Genomic DNA, 18,942 nt, shown 5'->3' on the forward strand with positions numbered 1-18,942 from the left:
AAGAACCTCAAGTCGCATCAAAGTCAGACCAAACTAGTACAGAGACCACTTTGAAGTGGCACAGATATGAACGGTACTCATTGGAAATCATGGGGTACGACTTATCACGTGACTTTGCAGTCCCAAGTCACTCTAGTGGAAACGTAGCTGAATACACAGCCATTGCTCAAGTCACTTCAAAATACCCTGTTTCCCCTAAAATAAGACCTAGTGTGATTGTTGGTGATAGCTGCAATAAAAGCCCTACCCCCCAAATAAGCCCTAGTTAAAGTCCTTGTAGGTCTTCTTTTCAGGGTAGGGCTTATTTTTGAGGAAACAGGGTAGGGCTTATTTGGGTGGTAGGGCTTATATTGCAGCCAACACCGACAATCAGGCTAGGTCTTATTTTAGGGGAAACAGGGTACCAGCAAAAAAGGAAGCAGTGCTGAGATCCCGCGTTATGTGTAATTGTCTCCTATATACTGCCAGGGAGGGGTTCATATACAGCACACCGCGTGAGACCCCTCCCCTATCCCCGCCCACTGCCAACTCCTCGCTACTAGCGTGGGAGGGGACGGAGAGCGGAGAGGGAGGGGACAGAGGGTGGCGAGGAAGAGCACGGAGAGGGAGGAGCGGAGAGCGGATAGGAAGAGTACGGAGAGGGAGGGAACAGAAGGCTGAGTGGGAGGAGCGGAGGTCGGAGTGGGGCTGGCGGAGGGCGGGGTCAGAGTCCACCCAGTGTCATCAGTTCGTAGAGTACATTCAAACGAGCGTCTGCCTGTGTTTGCCCGTACGTCAGAGCCCCGCCCACAGCCCTCCTGACCCGCCCTGTTCCCCGGTGAGTCCCGTAGCTGGCAGAGTGCAGTGTGATCGGAGAGCGGGATGTCTCCGGCGGTCGGGTCTCCGGTGTGGCTCCTCGGTGATCACGGGAGAGCCGTTCGCAGTGCCGGTAAGTGAAGCGACCACACCCGGATAAAGTTGCCGCGGAGTCCGTGTCCCCGGGCTCCATTCATATTAGTGGGTGTGATGGGGTCATGTCATATGAGGAGAGGACTTCCTATGTGTACCCGCCATATACTGAGTGATTGGGGGCTATAGAGAGTTCTCTGTGACCCTCCCCTCATTACAGGAGGCACCTGTACCCCATTACCCCAATGTATTACAGATTACCAAGCAGTACATCTGCTGGCTGCATTCCTTTTCTTTTTAGACTTTCCTCCCTCTGTGTTCTCTCCTGGTGATCTGATCAGTGATAACTCCTGTAGTGGTACACTCTGGATGAAGGTGCACAGTAGACAGCAGCCTTGTCAATCTGGGGGGGTGCTAGATGTACTAGCAGATTTACATACACGAACACATTGAAGACAAACGTCAGATCACATTTTGTAATTAGTTACAGAAACAGCTTCTTTTTTTTTTTTTTTCTTTTGGGATAAAGGTTTTTCATTAAAAGCTGATCACTGTGAGCACCACTGCCAGTGTTAAAGTGATTGTCTGCCCTGGTTCACATTGCAGCGATTTGGCATGTCAAAGACTATGTCGGCACAGACTCGCAGACTTTCAGTGCGCCATATCAGTGCACCGATCAGTGCGCCATATCAGTGAAGAAGGAGAAAAATTACTTATTTACAAAATCTACTGACAGAAGCTAAGAAAAAAAACTTGTGTGGGTTTTTTTTTTTTTTTTACAAAATTAAATTTTTTTTTTTTTTAACCCAGCAGTGATTAAATACCATATGATCAGCTTTCATGTGTATAAAGTGCACATGAGTAGAAAGTAATTGACAGATGATGTGAGAGGACAGTCCCAGAAACCGCAGATGGAAATCTTGTTATGTTGTATCACAGACACCCCACCGCGATCTGTGCAACGCGCTCCACTTTGGGGTTTACACTCACCAGGAAGCTGTATGGATTAGGCATGTAAAACGGGGAACAATCGGCACAAACAAAATCACAAAGCACAAAAGTAATGCAAGCTGGACACTATAGGTAATCACATATGCCTAAATCATACTATAAGGGCCAGTTCACACCACATGCAGTCCAGTGCGTTTTTTTTTCTGCATCAAAAACGCATGGAAAGTAGGTTATATGGTTTTCAATGGCATAGTTCACACCAGTGCAGTCAGTTCCAGAAAAAAAAGTAGAACATGCTGCATTTTTTTCTGCACTGGACTGTACTGGAACGCTGTAAAACACATCAAAAACGCAACGGAACGCACCTAAATGCACTGCAACACACTTGTCCTTATTTAAGGTTAAGCAAAAAAAAAGGGGGGGGGGAAGCACTGGACTGCATTAAAAACGCACTGGAACGCATCAAAAATGCGCATGCAGAAAAGCACCTGGAACACGTCCGGACTGCGTTTCTATGGTGTGAGCTGCCCCTAAAAGAGGGCGGTAAGTGCAGCGCAATGAAGCAAGAGAACAAGTAATTATAAAGTCCAAATTATCCAGAAAAATTGAGAGCTGTCAAGATTCCTCGTGATGGAAAATGGACTCCCAAATGTAAAATAGGTGACAATATCCTCCACTGTATAGACCAAACTGCGCTTACCAAATTTGATTGGACCTCTGTGAACAGAAGGTCAATCTCGCGTATATCCCCACAGGGATGGTGGTAACTCCTGGTGCTGCTTCAAAGGTTCTCAATCCAACCAGATAGAACACCCAGCAGGGCGATCCAAAGATATAAGCTTCCAGGTCAGCAGTGCTCAGTATTGGAGAAAGGAAAGCTGCCCGATGGATATGCGAAGATATGAGGACACACTCTAAGGGCACTTCATATGGTTTAATAAAAAGTTTATGACCGGACAAAACGTCTAGTTCTCAGTTGCGCAAATGGATAAAAAAAACACAACAATAGGCAACGATCTCAAATCAAGTGCACGACAAGCAGGGTTGGCAGAGCGGGTGACCTCCATGCATAAGCTCTACTGGCACTTGACCTGGTCTTGTGGAATTATTTGTTTTTTTTAACCACTTACAGACCGGACCATTTTGCTGGTCAAAGACCAGACCACTTTTTGCGATTCGGCACTGCGTCGCTTTAACTGACAATTGCGCGGTCGTGCGACGTGGCTCCCAAACAAAATTGACGTGTTTTTTTTTTCCCACAAATAGAGCTTTATTTTGGTGGTATTTGATCACCTCTGCGGTTTTTATTTTTTGCGCTATAAACAAAAATAGAGCGTCAATTTTGAAAAAAACGCATTATTTTTTACTTTTTGTTATAATAAATATATAAAAAAACATTTTTTTTCCCTCAGTTTAGGCTGATACGTATTCTTCTACATATTTTTGGTAAAAAAAATCGCAATAAGCGATTGATTGGTTTGCACAAAAGTTATAGCGTTTACAAAATAGGGATAGTTTTATAGCATTTTTATTAACAATTTTTTTTTTTTTTTACTAGTAATGGCGGCGATCAGCGATTTTTATTGTGACTGCGACATTGTGGGGGACCCATCGGACATTTTTGACACATTTTTGGGACCATTGTCATTTATACAATAATCACTGCTATATAAATGCAGTGATTCCTGTGTAAATGACACTGGCAGTGAAGGGGTTAACCAGTGGGTGGCAGTGTAGGGGTTATGTGTTCCTAGGGGTGTGTTACTAACTGTGGGGTGGTTGGGCTTTCATTTAGTGAACACTGATCTCTGCTCCAATCACATGGAGCAGAGATCAGCGTCACTAGTTGCTAGGCAGAATGGAGAAATGTTGTTTACAACGGCATTTCTTCATTCGGCCTCTCCCGTGAGACGATCGCGGGGATGCCCGCGGCGATCGAGTCCGCGGGTCCCGCGACCGGACTCACAGGGGTCCCGACTAGCGCGGGAGCGCGCCGCCGGTGGCGCGCTCCCGATGGCAGGGCGGAAAATTTAAAGGGACTTACATGTATGCCCATTTGCCTGCCCGTGCCATTCTGTCAACGTACATCGGCGTGCGCTGGTCGGCAAGTGGTTAATATTTGTGATTTTGCATTTTAAGTGGCAGATTATTATTATTATTATTATTATTATTATTATTATTATTATTATTATTATTGTTGTTGTCACATAGTGATGACGTTATGGTTATAGGTGTGAAAAGTCTATTTGTATGAAACCTGACATACCCTTAGACCCCTTTCACACTGGGGTGGGAGGTGCATTGGCGATAAAGCGCTGCTATTAGCAATTTTTAGCACCGCTTTACCGTCGTTTTAGCGGTGGTATGCGGGTGATAGCAGGCGGTTTTAACCCCCACTAGCGGCTGAAAAAGGCTTAAAACCGCCCGCAAAGCAGGCGCTATAGCGCAAAAAATGGGCCTGCAAAGCGCCCTGAAACAGCCACTGCTGTCTCTCCAATAAGAAAGCCCCGAGAGCACACTGGAGCGGTGCGCTGGCAGGACGCTCAAAAAAGTCCTGCTAGAAGCATCTTTGGAGCGGTGTATACACCGCTCCTGCCCATTGAAATCAATGGAGCAGCGCGGCTATACTGCCGGCATATCGCTGCTGTAGGGTTTTTAACCCTTTCTAGCGGCCGAATAGCGCAGATATTCCTTATGTTCTTTTTACCACTGACCCCCACCCCAGTGCGAAAGGGGCATTACTGGTTTGTGTTTCTGATTGGAGCTTTCTGGCAGAAAAAAAAACCCACTAAACTCACCTAAACTGTGTATAGAGCACTCTATATGAGCATTTTTTTTTCTGCCAAGGGAACTGACATTTTTTCTTTTTTCTTAAGCCCAATGTGTATGGAGCCAAAGGCCTCATTCCCAGGAGGTGGATCCGCTCCGCAGAGTCTGCCAGCTCAGCAGGAGATTTCTCCATTGATCTCTGCTGAGCCGGCGAATGATGGGTCCATCTCCGCTCACTGAGCGGGGTGGGGCCTGTCAAAGAGTGCCACCAATTCCTATGGAGGGATTGGACGTAAATGGACAGCATGTCCATTTTCATCAGATTGCATCCGATCCACCAGGACGGATGCAAACATATTGCCAGCGGACATCCGTCGTGCCATAAACCTGCATGGAGCACCCAGCTAAAAAACTGACAGGCGGACCTGAGCGGTCCATTCGTGTGAAAGGGGCTTAACAAGGAAAAGGCAAACCTATTGGCTGATTTGGCTACTGGATTGCTTTTACGGGCTGCAGAAGGGGGTGTCCCATCCCCCCGCCATCCTCCCACTCCTGTGTCATTGGGAAGCCTGGCATTGAAGCTGATCATAGGTCTTTGATCATCTCTGTGGTTGTCAACCTCAGTCCTCAAATACCCCCAATGGGGCATGTGTTCCAGTTTTCTTTAACTTTGCACAGCTGCTTTAACCCTTTCATGACTAAGCCTATTTTTGGCATTTACAAGTTAAAATCCATATTTTTTGCTAGAAAATTACTTGGAACCCCCAAACATATATATATATATATATATATAATATAGCAGAGACTCTAGAGAATAAATCGGCGATTGTTGCAATATTTTATGTCACACGGTATTTGCGCAGTGGTGTTTTAAAAGCAACTTTTTGGGAAAAAGGGACACATGAATTAAAAAAAAAAACAGTAAAATTAGCCCAATTTTTTTGCATAATGTGAAAGATAATGTTACCCCGAGTAAACAGATACCAAACATGTCACACTTTATAATTGCACACACTCGTGGAATGATGACAAAATACAGTACCTAAAAATCTCAATAGGCAACGCTTTAAATTATTATTATTTTTTTTACGGTTAGCGTTACAGAGGAGGTCTAGTGCTAGAATTATTGCTCTCGCCCTGACGATCGCGGCGATACCTCACATGTGTGCTTTGAACACCGTTTACATATGCGGGCGCGACTTCCGTATGCGTTTTCTTTGCTTCGCAAGCTCGTGGGGACGGCGGGTGCTTTAAAAAATATATATATATTTTTTTTTTTAAATGAATAAATATTTTTTATTTTTTTTTAAATTGATCACTTTTATTGCTGTTACAAGGAATGTAAACATCCCTTGTGGCAGTAATAGGTGGTGACAGGTACTCTTTATGGAGGGATCGGGGGTCTGAAAGATCCCTCCTTTACACTTCAATGTATTCAGATCAACGAAAACGGCGATTCTGAATAGTGTATATATTTTTTTAAACCGGCGCCATTGGCAGCCAAGTAAACGGGAAGTGACGTTATGACGTCGCTTCCGTGTTTACTATTAGGAGACTGGAATGAAGCCGCTTAATGCTTCATTCCAGTCCCTGCCCAGCAGCCAGAAGCGGCGGATCGTGAATCGGTGCTCCCAGTACCAGCGGCGGGAGGGGGAGATGTCCCCCTCCGGCATAACAGCCGAGCGGCTTTTAGCCGCATCGGTTGTTATGGCTGGATGGCCAATCGCCCGCTGTAAAAAAAATACCGGTATCGGGATGATGCCTGCAGGTGTGGGCATCATCCCGGTATAACCCCCGGAAGCTGAGTACGCACATTTGCGTACGCTCGGCGGGAGGGGGTTAAATTAATATCAATGACATGGTATTGATAAGAGCTATTCTATCTAAGGGAAGCTCCGAAAACATGGCATGTTAGGGGGACTTGAGGACTGAGGTTGAGAATCACTGGAAGCAGTTGAGCATATTTGTCACTTCAGGTTAGCGGAGATGTAAACACGGGCATTTTTTTAATTAAAAAAGCATGACATCAATGTGTAAATTGTTTTTTAATTTAATACTTTCAAGTGTAGAGGAGAGATGTCTCCATAAAGAGAACCTGTTATGCTTTATTGCTTGATAAGAAAAGGTGATTAAAAAGGGACAGTGTAAAAAAAAAAAAAAAAAAAAAAAAAAGGGAATAAAATAAAAAACATTTTTAAAGTTTGATATAATATCCCCCTAAAACAAATGTTTTTCAGTTTAGGCCAAAATATATTCTTCATATTTTTGGTAAATAAAAATCACAATAAGCATATATTGATTGGTTTGCGCAAAAGTTATAGCGTCTACAAACTATGGGAAAGATTTATGGCATTTTTTATTTTTTACTAGTAATGGCGGCGATCTGTGATTTTTATAATTATTTCTTTTCTTTAGCAGTATTGCGACGGACACATCGAAAACCTTTGACAAATTTTTGGGACCATTGGCATTTATACAGCAATCAATACTATAAATGTGCACTGATTAGTGTGTAAATGTTACTGGTAGGGAAGGGGTCAACACTAGGGGGGCGAACAAGGGGTTAAATGAGTGTTCCCTAGATGTATTCTAACTGTATGGGGATAGGGCTGACTGGGGGAGGAGACATATCGTTGTTCCTACTTAGTAGGAACAAACAATATATCTCCTCTCCCCTGACAGAACAGGGATTTGTTTGTTTACACACACAAATCCCTGTGCTGGTTCTCGTGCATGCAATCGCCCTCCGGTGGCTCTTTAAAGGGGTTGTAAACTCATTTTTTTTACTTTTACCTACAGCAAAGCCTATAATAAGGCTTACCTGTAGGTAAAAAAAATATCTCCTAAACCTGTATGGTTTAGGAGATATTCCCCCTCGGTATGCGCCGCTGACTGCAGCGGCGCATGCGCACAAGGGGATTCTCGGCCTGAAAATCCGGCAGTGGCCGGCCGGAATGAAATCTCCCGCGCGCATGCGCGGCGGGAGTGACGATATCGCGGCTCCGGCCACTCACAGCGCCGGAGCCGCGATACCCGGATGAAACGGAGAGGGAGCATGTCAGCTCCCTCGGCGTGGATCGGGCCAGATGTCGGGGCCTCGTTCTAAGGTAAGTATTTCATAATGAGCTAGTATGCAGTGCATACTAGCTCATTATGCCTTCTGCTTTGCAGGTGTTAAAAAAAAAAAATAGCGGGTTTACTACCGCTTTAAGGGAAAGCCGTACCCGTAGGGGGTTTCGCCCAAGAGAGCCATTCTGCAGCAGTATATCTATGTGAGCAGGTCGGAAACCGATTAAAATGTTATTTTTTTTCCAGAAAAATAAACTGCTGTGCAATCACTGTGTGACATAAAAAAAATTGCAACGCCCACTATTGTTTATTCTTTAGGGCAGTGATGGCGAACCTTGGCACCTCACATGTTTTGGAACTACATTTTCCATGATTCTCATGCACTCTGCAGTGTATTTGAGCATCATGGGAAATGTAGTTCCAAAACATCTGGGGTGCCAAGGTTCGCCATCACTGCTCTAGGGCTTCTGCCAAAAAATAATTCTATAATGTTTGGGGGTTCTAAGAAGTTTTGCAGCAAAAGTGCCAGAATTGGCCTGGTCTTCAAGTTAAATCTGCTAGTACATCTAACACGCCGCTTACTCCGGACTGAGGATGCTGCTGTCTAATGGTGTCCCCTGTGCTCCTTCATGCAGAGTGGGGGCACTCAAATACAGGTGAGTTGCTGGCTGAATCAGCAGGTAAAAACGGGGGGGGGGGGGGGACAAAAAAAAATACCCAATGCAGCTACCACATCTAATAACTAGTAAACTGCAATATAATATATTTTTGGCTAGGGATTCAAACCCACTTTATTAGTTACACCTTGCTAGTACCGGGTTGGACCCCCTTTTGCTTACAGAACTGCCTTAATTCTTCCTGGCATAGATACAAGGTGTTGGAAACATTCCTCAGAGATTTTGGTCCACAGACAGGTTAGCATCATGCAGTTGCTGCAGATTTGTCGGCTGCACATCCGTGATGCGTATCTACCATTCCACCACATCCCAAAGGTGCTCTATTGGATTGAGATCTGGTGACTGCGGAGGCCATTGGAGTACAATGACCTCATTATCATGTTCAATAAGCCAGTGGTGAGATGATTTGAGCTTTGTGACGTGCTGCATTATCCTGCTAGAATTATCCATCAGAAGATGGGTACACTGTAGTCATAAAAGGGATGGACATGGTCAGCAATAACACTCGGGTAGGCCGTGGTGTTTAAGCGATGGTTAATTGGTACTAAGGGGCCCAAAGTACCGTATATACTCGAGTATAAGCCGAGATTTTCAGCCTCTTTTTTGAGGCTGAAAGTGCCCCCCTCGGCTTATACTCGAGTCATCGCTGTCTGCCTGCTCGATCAGCGCGTCGAGCAGACAGACAGCGGCCATTCTATAATTCAAAAGCCGCGCCTCCGGCTCCGCCTTCGCCTGTGATAGGCGGAACACTGAATTTCCCAGCAGCCTGTGTTCCGCCTATCACGGACATCGTCTCATCCTCGTACTACGGACGAGGATGAGACGATGTCCGTGATAGGCGGAACACAGGCTGCTGGGAAATTGTGTTCCGCCTATCACAGACAGGGAGGCGCGGCATTTGAACAGGGGAATGGGCGCCGACGAAGAGCGGTGATCCTGGGACGGGACCGGACGGAGGCTCGGCTCGGGACGGGACCGGACGGAGTCTCGGGACGGGACGGGACCGGACGGAGTCTCGGGACGGGACGGGACCGGACGGAGTCTCGGGACGGGACGGGACCGGACGGAGTCTCGGGACGGGACGGGACCGGACGGAGTCTCGGGACGGGACGGGACCGGACGGAGTCTCGGGACGGGACGGGACCGGACGGAGTCTCGGGACGGGACCGGACGGAGGCTCGGGACGGGACGGGACCGGACGGAGGCTCGGGACGGGACGGGACCGGACGGAGGCTCGGGACCGGACGGAGGCTCGGGACACACAAGGCCACACACACACACACACACACAGGGATGGATGGATGGATGGACACACACACACACAGGGATGGATGGATGGATGGACACACACACACACAGGGATGGATGGATGGATGGACACACACACACACAGGGATGGATGGATGGATGGACACACACACACACAGGGATGGATGGATGGATGGACACACACACAGGGATGGATGGATGGATGGACACACACACACACAGGGATGGATGGACACACACACACAGGGATGGATGGATGGATGGACACACACACACAGGGATGGACAGGCATATCTCACCCTCGGCTTATACACGAGTCAATAGGTTTCCCAGTTTTTTGGGGGTAAATTGGGGGCCTCGGCTTATACTCGGGTCGGCCTATACTCGAGTATATACGGTATGTCAAAAAAATATCCACCACACCATTACACCACCACCAGCCTGAACCGTTAATACAAGGCAGAATGGATCCATGATTTCACATTGTTTACACCAAATTCTGACCCTACCATCTGAATGTTGCAGCTGAAATAGAGACTCGTTAGACCAGGCCACATTTTCCCAATCTTCTATTGTCTACGTGAGAGTGTCTGTGCGAATTTTAGCCTCAGTTTCCTGTTCTTAGCTGCCAGCAGTGGCACCGGTGTGGTCTTCTACTGCTGTAGCCCATCTGCTTCAAGATCCAAGGTATTGGGCATTCAGAGATGGTATTCTGCATACCTTGGTTGTAATGAGCAGTTATTTGAACTACTGTTTCTATCATCTCAAACCAGTCTGCCCATTCTCATCCTCCTTTTTGTCCACACAACTGCAGTTCACTGGATATTTCCTCTTTTTCTGACGTTTCTCTGTAAGATTGCATTTAAACTTCAGCGTCTTGTATCGCAGGCAGATTTGCCGCCACTCTAAAGGGCCAATGTGTGAATGACAAATTGTGTGACTCACATTCAAGGTGCCGCTCATCTTAATGAAACCTAAAATCGCGGTGTGGGTCCACGATTGTCTGCATGATAAATTGCGTTGCATTCACGGCAACCCGCATCGCGTGAGCTACTTTTGGGCAACATGCTTCACGTGATCCTGGTTCGCCCAATTGTAGCACGATTTTATCATGGCAGACCCGAACCACGATTTTTAGTTGTCATCCAAATGAATGGCAGCTCAAATGTGATTGGCTGATTAATAATTTGGGTTACCAAGCAATTGAACAGGTGTACCTAATAGAGTGGTCGGTGAGTGTGTATATAGAAACAAAAATAATGACAAAAAACTCACAATGAGGGAACACTCCCCATCTAAAAACATCCTAAAATCCCAACCCACCCCCTTCAGCTAACAGTCTCCATTCATCTTGGTTGATTTTACAATTAACGTTTGTCAAGCCGGGTGGTATTGACAGGGCCACCCACAGCATATCACTCCAGCCTTGCATGTGCAGCATTACTCTATCAAGTAGGTATACCCCGCGATCTGTCAGTAGTACACTTGTGGGCAGGCGCCATATACTTCTTCTCCTGGTTGTGGGCAGGCGCCGTATACTTCTTCTCCTGGTTGTGGGCCGGCGCCGTATACTTCTTCTCCTGGTTGTGGGCCGGCGCCGTATACTTCTTCTCCTGGTTGTGGGCCGGCGCCGTATACTTCTTCTCCTGGTTGTGGGCCGGCGCCGTATACTTCTTCTCCTGGTTGTGGGCCGGCGCCGTATACTCCTTGTTCTGGTTGTGGGCAGGCTCCGTATACGTCTGGTTGAAGAGTTCAGCTCTAGAATTTTCAGACATACAGGGCTTCTTCATTTTATTTTTCCTGCGTTGTTGAAATTGCACAGCTTCCCACCCTGGCCACTTCTCATGTTTGTAATATCCTGATCCAAACCCAGAAGACAGCAGGGACTGGGTAGGTGCGTATCACAAGGCACGGCTCTGTCTTCCACTGTGTGGGGGTTGATCAGCAGCGTGGATGGAATATTTGGCATTCGTTTTTGGCAGATTAGTATTTTCTGGCATGCTGCAGATCTGTGATATTAATTGTATATATTTCTTTACATCTCAGATACAGGATGTAAATGCATAGCACACACAGTGTAACAAAGCATATTGGTGTTGGGAAGTGTTCATCACTCCAGCTGCTGTGACCCTACAAATCCCATCACATGTCAGTCATTCCTGTGGCTGTCAGTCTTGCAGGGCCTTTTTGGGACTTGTAATTCCACAACTGGTGGAGTGCCAAAGGTTGCTTAACCCTTGAGTATATTAAAGACCCCCCCCCCCCCCCCCCCCAGTGTACATATGTGTGTGTGTATATATGAATCTTCATTTATAGGGCATCCCTGCACCCTGTCCCTCTCTGATAATAAGGCCTCATTTACTATCAGTGCATCTGTGCGAAGGGCCGTCCTTTCCCATGCAGGATGTACAGGTGTGCCATGCATCTGTGTGCAGGCAGTCGGATGCAGCAGCTGCACAGAAACAACTGCTGGTCCCAGTTGGACAGATGTGTGGGTGTAGCGCTGCAACTAACGATTATTTTCATAATCGATTAGTTGGCCGATTATTGTATCGATTAATTGGTTAATAACCTTAAAAAAAAGAAAAAAAAAGTGGTGTATAATTTAGTTACTATGTCAAGTTTAAAAAAAAAAAAAAAAAAAAAAAAAAAGGCACTTTATTCTTAAATATCTCTATGCAGTGGTAAATATAAATAACCAACTATATGGTTAGGGAGCAAAATATCGAATCCACTCTGAGAATAACAGACAGAAGAGATGTACTGTATATACTATTAGAGGAGATATACTGTATATACTATTAGAGGGTGAATCTGGTAAATATCATCAGACTCAGAGATCAATTTTTTTTAAATTAAAAACAAAGTCTTCCTTCAAAAAAAAAAGTCATTTTAAGAACGTTCGTTCTATTTTCTAATCCTTAGTGGGGGTCAAATTGACATTCATTTTCAACCACAGTGACGGGAAAATTTGGAAATAGAAAACTGCTTGGTCAAAGAAATTTTCAGACAACGTATGTGGTTTTCATTCAGAAATTACATTCATTTTAAAAACAATGTTAAAAACAAGCGAGAAAACATTCTTTCATTCAGCGACCGTACAAAGATTTTTCATCTGAATATTCTCGTCTGAAAATGTATCGGTGTGACCAGCATAAGGCTCGGTACACACCTATGCAATTTGCGTTTGATCTGTTTCTGCAGTGCTTTTTGCTGTGCGTTTTGATTTTTGCACACGTGGTTTCTGCAAGAAACCCATGGATGTGAACCAGGTCTAAGACTTAGTAACATAATGGGGTTGAAAAAACTAAAATTAGCCCTTTATAGTACAAAAAGCAGATGATCACTACTGTAATGGGGTTCATTTTTTTTTTTTTTTTTTTTTTTTTTTTTACACTGTAGAACTGTGAAAGTAATATTTACAGTAGCGATCATTTGCTCCTTTTTGTACTATAAAGGGCTGTTTTTTTTTTTTAAAACCCCATTATGTTACTGGCCGATTAATCGATTATGAAAATAGTAATCGATTAGTTGTTTCGGCCCTATGTGGGTGTGTCCCAAACACTGAGACCCCTTTCACATTGGGGCAGTTTTAAGGCGTTTTAGCTCTAGAAATAGCCCCCTGCCACCCCAGTGTGAAAGCACTCTGCGGTGCACTTGCAGGACTTTAGAAAAAGTCCTGCAAGCATCTTTGGGGCAGTTTAGGAGTGGTGTATACACCGCTCTCAGACCGCCCCTGCGCATTTCAATGAATGGACAGCTCTTTCGAATTGGCTCAAAACCAATTTGGAAGCTTTGCAACATGGGTGCTTTTAACCCCTTCTAGGCACTGCTACTGCCGAAATAGCGGCACCAAAGTTCCGCTAAAATGAGTGTGCATTTGGGAACCAGGGTGGATATAAATCCGATGGGTTTTTTTTTGTTTTCAAACTTATTCTAATAAAATGCTTTTGGAGTAAAAAAACTATTAAGAGCCATTAATAATTTTAGTTTATTCAGCATGAAATGGAGCTCAAAGTTCAGAAATATTCCTTTATCCCATTGTTTTCAAAATCTATGTACACTACAAACTGTATGATTGAATCGGTTCTGATATCTCTGTTTTACTAACCTGACATCTTATTATTCTAAATTGGAAACCTTCATTTTGTTTTCAAATATTTAAATATTCTTACTACCAGCAGGAAAAAATGCCCTGTACACACGACCGGTTTTCCCGTCGGAATAAACTCTGAGACGGAAACTGTTTTGCATACGCATGATCACACCAAAGTCCGATCGTCAAGAACGCGGTGACGTATGATGGGACTAGAAAAAGGAAGTTCAATAGCCAGTAGCCAATAGCTTCCATCTCGTACTTGCTTCACAGCATGCGTTTTTGGTCCGTCGGAACAGCATACAGACGAGCGGTTTTCCCACTAGAACATGTTCTAAATCATGGGTCTTCAAACTATGGCCCTCCAGTTGTTCAGAAACTACAATTCCCATCATGCCTAGTCATGTCTGTGAATGTAAGAGTTTTACAATGCCTCATGGGATGTGTAGTTTCTCAACAGCTGGAGGGCCGCAGTTTGAGGATCCCTGTTCTAAATATTTCCGACAAAACCAATTCCTATCTCTAGGTCCGTCAGAATTTTTGGGAAAAAAATAAAATAACAATTCTGATGAGGCATACACACAATCGGAATATACGATGAAAAGCTTCCATCTGACTTTCTGTTGGACATTCCACTCGTGTGTACGCGGCATAAGTCCTTACATTTTAAGAGCACCTGTCATCAGGTGATCCATCATGGCAGTGCCTGTTAGCGGCATCCCCTCAGCTGCTCCCGCCACATCCCTCACCTTGTTGTGTCACTGCCGCATTACCAGCTGTCCCATTAAAGTAAATGGGACTGTCTGTGATTTAACAGCGGGTCAGAGGAGGAGCTGCTGTGGGACAGAGAAGACACTTGCTCTTTAACCACTTAAGCCCCGTCCAATTGTCAGCCTAAGGACCAGAGGTCTTTTTACAATTTCGCACTGCACTGCTTTAACTGGTAATTGCGCGGCCATGCAATGTTGTACCCAAATGAAATTTGCGTCCCTTTCTTCCAACAAATAGAGCTTTCTTTTGTTGGTATTTGATTGCCTCTGTGATTTTTTTATTTTTTACGATATAAAAGGAAAAAGACTGAAACTTTTGAAAAAAAGATATTTTCTACTTTTTGTTCTAAGGAAAATCGAATAAACTCAATTTTAGTCATACATTTAGGCCAAAATGTATTCAGCCACATGTCATTAGTGAAAAAAATGTCAATAAGCGTATATTTATTGGTTTGCGCAAAAGTTTTTTATAGTGTCTACAAACTAGAGTACATTTTCTGGAATTTACACAGCTTTTAATTTATGACTGCCTATCTCATTTCTTGAGGTGCTAAAATGGCAGGGCAGTACAAACCCCCCCCCCCCCCCAAAATGACCCCATTTTGGAAAGTAGACACCCCAAGGAAATTGCTGAGGGGCATGTTGAGCCCATTGAATATTATTTATTTTTTTTGTTTTGTCCCAAGTGATTGAATGATGGCAAAAAAAATAAAAAATTTACAAAAAGTTGTCCCTAAATGATATATTGCTCACACATGCCATAGTTATATGTGGAATTGCACCCCAAAATATATTCTGCTTCTCCTGAGTACGGGGATACCACATGTGGGGGACTTCTTGGGAGCTTAGCCACGTACGGGACCCCGAAAACCAAGCATCGCCTTCAGGATTTAAATATAAAACGCTACCAAAAAAACCTGTTAGCCATCGCAGGGATCAGGCCTGACTCTGCGAACGCTGCAGTTATGCATTTAGTGTTTTGTAAGTGACAGTGATCGATTGATACTGCACTTGGGTGAGCTGGGCGGAGGGGCAAAACGCAGGTGCCAGCAGGTATCTGGGCTGATCCTGCTAACAATGCGTTTTTTTTGGAACCCTAAACTGCTGGGGACGCTAGTATAGATCTGATCAGATATTGATCTGTTCAGATACTATACCACTACGGGAGGTGTATGCTTTGCGCGTGGGTGTTAGCGGTACTGGCACTAACTTAGCACAATTTTTCAGAAATAAAAAAAAACAAAAAAAAAACTGATAATTGGCATGTGTGTATGTATTCGCCCACTTTGTTATGAAGCCCATAAAAAGTCCTGGTGCAACCAATTACTTTCTGTAGTCGCATAATTAGTGAAATGATGTCCACCTGTGTGCAATCTAAGTGTCACATGACCTGTCATTACATATACACAGCTTTTTTGAAAGGCCCCAGGGGCTGCAACACCTAAGCAAGAGGCACCACTAACCAAACACTGCCATGAAGACCAAGAAACTCTCCAAACAATAAGGAATAATGTTGTTGAAAATTACAAGTCGGGGTTAGGTTATAAAAAAAATATCAAAATCTTTGATGATCCCTAGGAGCACCATCAAATCTATCATAACCAAATGGAAAGAACATGGAACAACAGCAAACCTGCCAAGAGAGGGCGGCACACCAAAACTCACAGAACGGGCAAGGAAGGAATTAATCAGAGAGGCAGCACAGAGACCTAAAGTAACCCTGGAGGAGCTGCAGAGTTCCACAGCAGAGACTGGAATATCTGTACATAGGACGACAATAAGCTGGATGCTCCTTAGAGTTGGGCTTTATGGCAGAGTGACCAGAAGCCATTACTTTCAGCAGAAAACAAAATGGCATGTTTAACCACTCAGTCAAAGGGTCCTTTCACACGGGGCAGATCAGTGCTGATTCACCCCGTGGATATCTGCTTGCTCAGCGGGGATCGCCGGAGTGATCTCCGCTGAGCAGGCAGAGCACAGGTCTGTCTCTGACACTGCGCAGGGACGGACCTGTCACAGCACCGCTCTCCCCTATGGGAGATCGGATGACGACGGACCGCACAGTCCATCGTCGCCCGATCCGATGACGGACTGAAAAATAGGCTTTTCCTCCGTCACACTTTTTGGATCGGAGCAAGTCGGATGTCAGCTGACTTGTCACTGCTGACATCCGATGCACCATAGACCTCTATGGAGCATCTGTTCAGGTCCGCCTGAAAAACTGACAAGTGGACCTGAACAGATTGTCTGTGTAAAAGGGGCCTAAATCTTTTTCTGACACTTCTTTCTTAAGTTAAAATCAATATCTTTTGCTAGAAAATTACTTGAAACCCCCCAAATATATTTTTTAGCAGAGACCCTAGGGAATAAAATGGCAATTGCTGCAATATTTTATGCCACACTGTATTTGCCCAGCGGTATTCCAAACGCAATTTTTTTGGGGAACACTTCAATGAATAAAACAAAAACGCCACGAGAATCGTGAGAAAATCATGATCTATCTCCTAAGCAAAAAAATCGTGATTCTCATTTTAACCAGAATTATACTGCTCTAGTGCAAACCCATCACATCCCCCAAAGAACACCATGCCCACAGCGAGACATGGTGGTGGCAGTATCATGCTGTGGGGATGTTTTTCAGCAGTCGGGACTGGGGAGTCTTGTGTGATTTGAGGCTAGGACGGAGGTTCACCTTCCAGCAGGACAATGACTCCAAATACACTGCTAAAGCAACACTTGAGTTGTTTAAGGGGAAACATGTAAATGTGTTGGAATGGCCTAGTCAAAGCCCAGACCTCAATCCAATTGACAATCTGTGGTCAGGCTTAAAGATTGCTGTTCACAAGCGCAAACCATCCAACTTGAAGGAGCTGTAGCAGTTTTACAAGGAGGAATGGGCATAAAAAAAAACAAGTGGTAAGATGTGGCAAGCTCATAGAGACTTATCCAAAGCGACTTGGAGCTGTGATAGCCGCAAAAGGTGTCTCTACAAAGTATTGACTTGAGGGGGGTGAATAGTTATGCACGTTGAATTTTTCTGTTATTTTGTCCTATTTGTTTGCTTCCCAATTAAAATAATAAAAACCTTCAAAGTTGTGGGCATGTTCTGTAAATTAAATGATGCAAATCCTCAAACAATCCTTGTTCCACTTTGTGAGGCAACAAAACACAAAAAATGCCAAGGGGGGGGGGGGGGGGGTGTGAATACTTTTGCAAGGCACTGTAGATGAACAAAGACAGACTGTTTGACAACTTCTATAAATACAATGGAGAAATGATTGTAGGCTGGAAGTGTGTTATTTGCAGGATTACCGGATGAAAATAACAAAAACAAATGCAGCTATCACATCTAAGGACTGGTAGGCGGCGGTATATTACATTTTTATTTTTGGGTGTAGATGCGTAGATGCACTTTAAGCACTTAGTCAGATGAGAAGCCTATAGCAATCTAATCCCCACAACCAGTTACACAAATAAGTTATTTTCTACAAAGACAAAAGCGATCTTTAAACATGCCCTTTAGACTCTGCATACCGGGGTGCTTTTCTCTATCTGACAACCTCCTGGAGAGGAGCTTAAGTTTGTCCTTGTTCAATATTGTCTTTTCTGATGGGAAGGATTTGCCTGTTTGAAAACAATACATTACGTTATCTGCCATTCCTAACACAAAAAAATGCATGCCATGCATTTGGCAGCCAGACGCCAGGTCATTTTGTCCAGTCACATGAGGAAACTCGGGAACTGTGTTATTTGCGTTACTTAAAATTAGGGTTGCACCGATACCGAACATTTGCATTACTTTTACATTTGAGTACTTGATTCGATACCTGGGAGTGAAGAGGCACTCCCGGAAGTCAGTGGGCAGGGAGGGTGGAATGGAGAGCGAGTCTCCTCATTAGGCTGACCGCAGCAGATGGTAAGCTGGTCGGGGCAGGGATGCCGGGCGCAGCCGCATGTTCCACCAGAATCTGTGACCCGGGCCGTCGCAGGCGGTAAAGGAAGTGTCGTTCCGTGTCGCCGTCAGAGGCTAAACACTGCGATGCCCATCTTGGTACACCCTGCACTTGGCTGCAGTAAACCTGCAGTGGACATCTTGTTACACGCAGCCCATATAGTTTACTAACTTTATGGGCTGGGTGTAACAAGATGTCTGCTGCGGCTGAGTGGAGGGTGTACCAAGTGGGCGTTGTTGAATTTGTACTAGGCTACTACTATTAGCATTGCAAAATCCTTCCTTTCCAAGTTGTTTGAATTGTTATCTCACTCTCATCTCCTCCTTTATTATGCCAGCAATTGCCCATCAGTGCATTCCTATTAGTGCCACCTATCGGTGCCCATGTGTGATGCCTATCAGTGGCATATATCAGTGCTCATCAATGCTGTATATCGAGGCCCATCAGTCAGTGCCGCCTATTAGGACCTCCTCATCAGTGGCACCCCATGAGTGCCCATC

The 18,942-nt window shown here is 44.8% G+C and overlaps 1 protein-coding gene across 2 annotated transcripts in view; it reads left to right on the forward strand.

The window, feature by feature from the left end:
- Window positions 1-752: 752 nt before the first annotated feature.
- Window positions 753-18,942, forward strand: part of RELL1 (RELT like 1) — a 98,347-nt gene continuing 80,157 nt past the window's right edge. The window contains exon 1 of one of the 2 annotated variants that reach the window (XM_077477656.1): window positions 753-928. In XM_077477656.1, coding sequence (XP_077333782.1) covers window positions 862-928 — 67 coding nt within the window. In that variant the 5' untranslated portion in view covers window positions 753-861. The remainder of the gene's footprint in view (window positions 929-18,942) is intronic. The other variant, XM_077477654.1, reaches the window with a different exon arrangement.

The sequence above is a fragment of the Lithobates pipiens genome, unplaced genomic scaffold (assembly GCF_037356315.1).
Source record: "Lithobates pipiens isolate NorthernLeopardFrog02 unplaced genomic scaffold, aLitPip1_a1.2 Scaffold_13, whole genome shotgun sequence".
Classification (NCBI taxonomy): Eukaryota; Metazoa; Chordata; class Amphibia; order Anura; family Ranidae; genus Lithobates; species Lithobates pipiens.